Source organism: Seriola lalandi, unplaced genomic scaffold, assembly GCF_002814215.2.
Source record: "Seriola lalandi dorsalis isolate HSWRI2012SDOR001 ecotype SW California unplaced genomic scaffold, Sedor1 jcf7180002049780, whole genome shotgun sequence".
In the NCBI taxonomy this organism is placed as follows: Eukaryota; Metazoa; Chordata; class Actinopteri; order Carangiformes; family Carangidae; genus Seriola; species Seriola lalandi.
The window spans coordinates 1,768-7,614 of NW_019520333.1; the positions used below are offsets into that span (position 1 = coordinate 1,768).

Genomic DNA, 5,847 nt, shown 5'->3' on the forward strand with positions numbered 1-5,847 from the left:
CAGCGGCGGCAGCAGCGGCAGCAGCATCAGCGGCATCAGCAGCGGCATCGGCGGCGGCGGCGGAACCGGCGACGGCAGCAGCGGCGGCGGCGGCGGCAGCAGCAGCTCACGCACACAGCAAGAAGGATGCAGATCTTACGTAGTTCACTTTGCTTCCCTCTTTAATGTTTAAATGTCCGTCTTCTCCTCCTAAATTAAACACACAAGCTAAATTCCAAGTCCACAGGCTGCTTCATGCCGATTTAGCCTTAGCTCAAGTTAACGGAGCATGTTTATACAGAGCAGAGAGCTAGCTAACCGCACAGACTAAAGCTAAAGCTAACGGCTAATCGCGGTTAGCGTTAACGGTCCGTTTTAAACTGTAGAACTTGATCACAGTTTTCAAAAACACTCTCATGCTCATAGTTACCTCGCGGATGGTCACAAAGTTCTTCACGTCAGGTAAACTGGTCGTTTCCCCACAAAAATAAAAAACTCTGGTCCACCAAATCACTCCAGCACGGACTCGGTCAAGGTAACTCGCTCTGCTCACCTCAATCAAACTTCCCGCTAAGTCCCGCCCCCTCACCTACAGACTGATTTACGATTGGCCAGAGTTACTCGCGTTATACACCTGCCAATACCGTCAAAGAAATGAATGATTGACAACTCACAAAACAGGTAATAATACATATCTCACAAACACTATGAAATGGCATAACTTGTACTGAACAGATCACTTATTTTGAATTTTTAACTTGTTCTGCATTTTAACCATATTTATGAATTTTTACCACTTCAATACATAATGAACTTTTATGAATTGTGAATATTTATCATCAAAATAAATCAGTCGTTTCAGCAAGGGCTACAATTATATTTTATAATCCAAGCATAGATTTATATATTGTAAAAGCAAATCAAAATGTTTTGTATGTGTCAAATGTGTCTTTGTTTTAATCTAAGTGTCAAAATTAAGTTGGTTTGTAATGTGATCAAAGAACATGTAGCTTTACTTTTAAATATCAGCTCCAGTGGTTGTGCTGTAAAGGTGCAATACATGATGTGGCCAGAACTTTAGTTTAAAATGTTTAAAAAAAAAAAAGAAGAAAAGAATTAACACTATCAACAGAGTGTGAAGCAGCCACAGTGATGATGTCATGATCAAAACCTCCATCTGTTGTATTTCAGAGTTATCTACTGAAATGCGCATGCGCACCAGCCGGCCCGACCTGTCCTGTTTTGTAATACCACTTTGTGACGCTAGAGGCTGTGTGAGTCAGCTGCGCGTCAAGTCTGCCCTCAGTCCCACGAAGAAGAACAACTTCCGGCAGCAGTTGAAGTTTAGCATCACAGAAACACAGTAATGGCTGAACCTCCTAAAAGGCGATATTCATCTGCGTCCTGAAGGACCGCTCCCGACAAGAAACCACGTTCAGCGGCAAAGAAAAGAAGCAACACTAGTAAATCTGGATGTGGCTTCCCGCCGCTGGAGAAGCTCCTGAGAGGAAAGAGATGCGGTTTGATGCCGAGCTCGCAACTTTCCTGTTAGCCTGGTGAGTAGCATCAATGCTAGCTCTTTAGCTAAAAGTATAATCAGTGCAACGACTGACAAACTGTACCGACAAACATTTCAGGTGGTGATAAGCAGTAACAGAAGGAGACACAGAAGACATTTTAACCATCAAGCACGATGTGACAAAGTGTAAATAAAGGGACATTTTGTTTGTGATTGTATATAATAATAACTAATAGTAAAAATAATTGTAAAATTAACAATGATAATAAGTATTGCTAATGATAATGATGGCAGCAATGAATGTGTGCATGTACAGTACATAGAGATGCCCCCATTTTCATTAGCGCTACCATTAGCAGCTAGCTTGCTGGCATTGCTCATTGATGTATGAATTTAATGATTTCATTATAAGATTGCAAAGTAACAAGTGGGAGGGCTAGCTTGCTAGCAATAGCAGCTAGCTCACTGGCATTGTTCATTGAATGAATGAATTTAACGATTGATGAGATTATTCAAAAATACTACAATGTGAATAAAGGATGAGGTGTAATTCAGGCAGAGTTAATGTTCTTACAGCTGCTTTTGAACCACTGCTGTGATATATAACATTAATATTTGTAACCTGTCTCTCTCCCTCCAGGTGACAAAGAAGCTGCTGGTGCTGCTTCTGAAACAGTTGCCTGGGTTACCAATGTTGGTGTGTTGGTTTTCCAGGATGGCGGCCGGATTGATGACGCCACATCTTAGAGGTGGACCACTCTTTAACTCAGTATGCAGCAGAATGTATTTGTCTTTTAGTGTGTGTGACTTGTCATGTTCTTTGTTAAATAAATCAACATTTCACAAGAAAACAACAAGCATGGGTGATATTTTATATTTATTCTATTATTATTAGTATTAGTATTTTTATATTAAATCTCCCACATATTTTGTGTTTATTTGTTCTCTGCAGCTTCACATGGTAAAAGGGAGAATTTGGTGGAATCAAAGTGTGGTGGACTTCATTTCTTCCAGCAGCAGGTAAGTGTCACCAGGGAGGTTTTAACAACATTAAACCTTTATCTTCTTTCTTTCAACACAAAATGTATTTTGTCCAAACCATGATAGAGCTTGTTTTCTAGGCTCTAGTTTTTGAATTGTCTGGAAGTGTTGAGTGAGTGGGGTGTTCAGTCTGTTGTAGAGGGGCTGTTTAAGTCTTTCCTGTCTCTCCCACCAGACACCTGCACACATAGACCTCAGGTGGTGATCAAGCACCTGCCCCTCTGACATTTTTCTAATTTCATATTTTGCAACTAATTAAGTTTAACTGGTTTATTTTATTTTTTGTTTATCTTATATATTGGTAATGCAGATGTGATGTTATGTCTTTGTCTGCTACTACTTTTCTATACAAGCAGCAACATTACTTTATTGATCCACTGCTCCTCCGAACCGCGTTTCTTGTCCTGTCAAGCTGTTAACTTTCACTGGTGCTACATTTAACTAACCTTGTATAAGTTAGGTCTACATCACAACACGTGCAGTAATCTATATCATCTATTTACCTAAAGTGTTATTAATATGGCTGCAGAAAAAGGAAGGCTTAAGGCTTACACTTGTAATACATCAACCATAAACTGTTATATATATTATATTTCTGGGTGATAAACCCTTGATTATGCTGCACAAAAGGACGTCGGGCAGGTAGAGCAGGCAGCCCAGGGCAGAACTGCAAGACTGGTAAACTGCAATAGACTCCAGAGGATAAACCTCTCCAGCACTGGAGCACCTGCTCCTCCTGGTGGGTTAAATAGAGATTTCATTTGTTTTAAAGTGCAGTAACTGTCCCAGTCTGATCTAATTTTTCTATCTAAAAAACTTAACCTCAAAACTGAACTAAAACTTAACCCCTTAAAGACCAGAGACCAGACCTGAGGTTAGTCATTTTTATTCAGCAGAAATCATATGATTACATTAAGTCCAGCAGTGCAAGTCACAGAGTTATATCTCAACACTAATCTCTCTGTGTGTGTGAATGTTTACACAAAGTAAAAGACAATAAAAAAATAAAAAAAACACCCAAAAAATATTATTAGTCACTTAGACTCTCTCTTTAAAATTGAATTATGAAATTAAAGCAAAACCCCACAAAGAATTGATTTAAACAAACACTCAGGTTCAACAGAAGCTGCTCTAATTCTGTTTTAAAATGTCATTTAAACGAACACAACTTCCATGAAATGAAAATTAAAACAGAAAAAACAATGTACAATTAGAGCAAAACTTTAAAAACAAGTATTATTAATAAAAGCTGTGAAATATTGATTACAGGATTGAAATATGATTTAACAAAAGCACAATTACAACTATATAATGATTATGTTCTGATTTGAAGAATAGCTTGGTTAAATGAAGTGAGGATGAGCCGCCTCTCATGTTACAGACAGGTTCTTAACTGGTAATGTTTCATTTCTGTTTATATTAATTTTATATTTATCTTATCTTCATATTAACACATAAATCCAAGTGAAAATAAAATGGTCATGTGATGAAACTTATAATGATTAAAGCACTTTGAGACTTCTCTTATTAGCAAGCATCACTAACAGGGTTGTTCATAGAGAATGACTGCTTACTACTCTTACTTCGACAAAGTGCAATACTGAAAATGCTCTCCTGATGGTTATACTACAACACTTAATGTGGAGTAATGTGCTTTTTCCTAATTACAATAATTATAATAATTATAATACAATCTTGTAGGAGAGCCCTAGTGGTTGGATTGATTTTTGTGACACTACAGTGAATAAGAGTGATGCTACTGAATATTATTCCTAATAATAATATTATAATAATGTATATTGATATATTTTCCTTTATCACGGCTTCCGTACTGATGAACTCTGTATACTGTTGATAGTTTCACGTGCTCTGTGCAGAGGGCACTTCAATTATTGAAACCAACTGCGTGGATTGTTGAATATTCCCTTGACAGTGGACGTCATCTTCTCCCATGTCGACTTTTCTTTTCCGGTGAGGTACTCTCCCTTGTTCAACTTCGTCAAAAGCACTGCCCGTTCTCTTACACTCCGTAACTCTTTAATACGCTGCTTGAATCCAGGTCTGGCCTCATGTTCCTCTGTTTGTATCAGCAGATCAATGTAATCTGGAGTGGACAAAGGATCTGGACGTAGTGCAATCTCTCTCAGACGCTGCAGGCTTTTAGTTAACGTTTCCATCATTTTTGTAACTTGCAAGTACACCTGCTCATATTCTACTTCCAGTTGTTTAATGATTTTCTCTGAGTTCATCTTCTTTCCCAGCGCTGCCTCATATTTATTCTTCAGTTCCTGATATGTCCTCTTCTCTGTTACACGTTTTATATCCCATCGGTACGTCATGTTGGCATGGTCACTCCACACACATTTTCCTGTACACACTGTGCAGTTTCCATTTTTCATTGCAGCGCACCCACTTTTATCCTCATCTTTTGGTATGTAACAAGGATAATGGCAGGTATAGTTGCACCCATGGCAGTTGGTGATGAATTTTCCTGGAGGAATATTAATCCTCTCAGATTTTTCATCCTCTACTTCATATTCAAAGTCCTCATTCTCTTTCATGTGGGTCTTGTGGTTTTGTAGTGCAGCTTTTGTGTTGTTTATTTCCTCCAGTTTAGACAAACCTTTTTGTATCATTGGTTGCACCCCCTCAACAGTCGCCTCAAGCTGTTTGCGTTCTCGGAGAACCTCCTTTGTCAAGGTCAGACTCTGGGTTTCCATGCTGCTTAGATAATTGAAGAATGTCTTCATGCTGATTTCCCCCATTTTCCAGAACATGTGATCAAAGTTTTCCTCATCAGTGTTGGCTCCTGTATTTTTGGCAAAAAGCACAGAGTTGTTGAATTTAAAATGGAGAATAGATCCATCTGGGTTTGTGGCACATGGAATCTTTGCAGCTTTGATCGCCTCCAGGACTGGGGGTGATTTGCCATCAGCAAAGGTGACCAGAGCAACGATGTTGCTGGCAATGTCCCTCCCGAAAATGGAGAGGATGGCACCAAAGATATATTTCTGTGTTTCTGTCAGACGAGCTAAAGCAGACTGCACTACGAAGCACACTGCGTCAATGCTGTCAATTCCACCCTCGACGGAGAAAAACTCTCTGATTTTTTCTTTGATTTTTTCGTCTTGTTTGATTCCTCTCGTGTCCCCAAACCCTGGAGTGTCGATGATTGTGAGGGAGTAAGGAACTTGGAAACCGTCTGTGTGGTAAATCTGATAGGCTGTCACCTCAGAGGTCTGACTGCACGCTTGTGTTTTCTGAACTTCTTCATTTATCAGTTTAAATCTATAGCTGTCCTTCCAGTC

At 39.2% G+C, this 5,847-nt stretch overlaps 1 protein-coding gene across 1 annotated transcript; it reads right to left on the reverse strand.

Moving 5' to 3' along the window:
• Window positions 1-3,409: 3,409 nt before the first annotated feature.
• LOC147819763 (uncharacterized) lies at window positions 3,410-5,844 on the reverse strand (the record flags this gene model as incomplete). The annotated part of the gene is made up of 1 exon (XM_087171815.1): window positions 3,410-5,844. A coding segment is annotated over one exon (1,416 nt), but the record flags the coding sequence as incomplete, so codon positions are not given.
• Window positions 5,845-5,847: the final 3 nt, after the last annotated feature.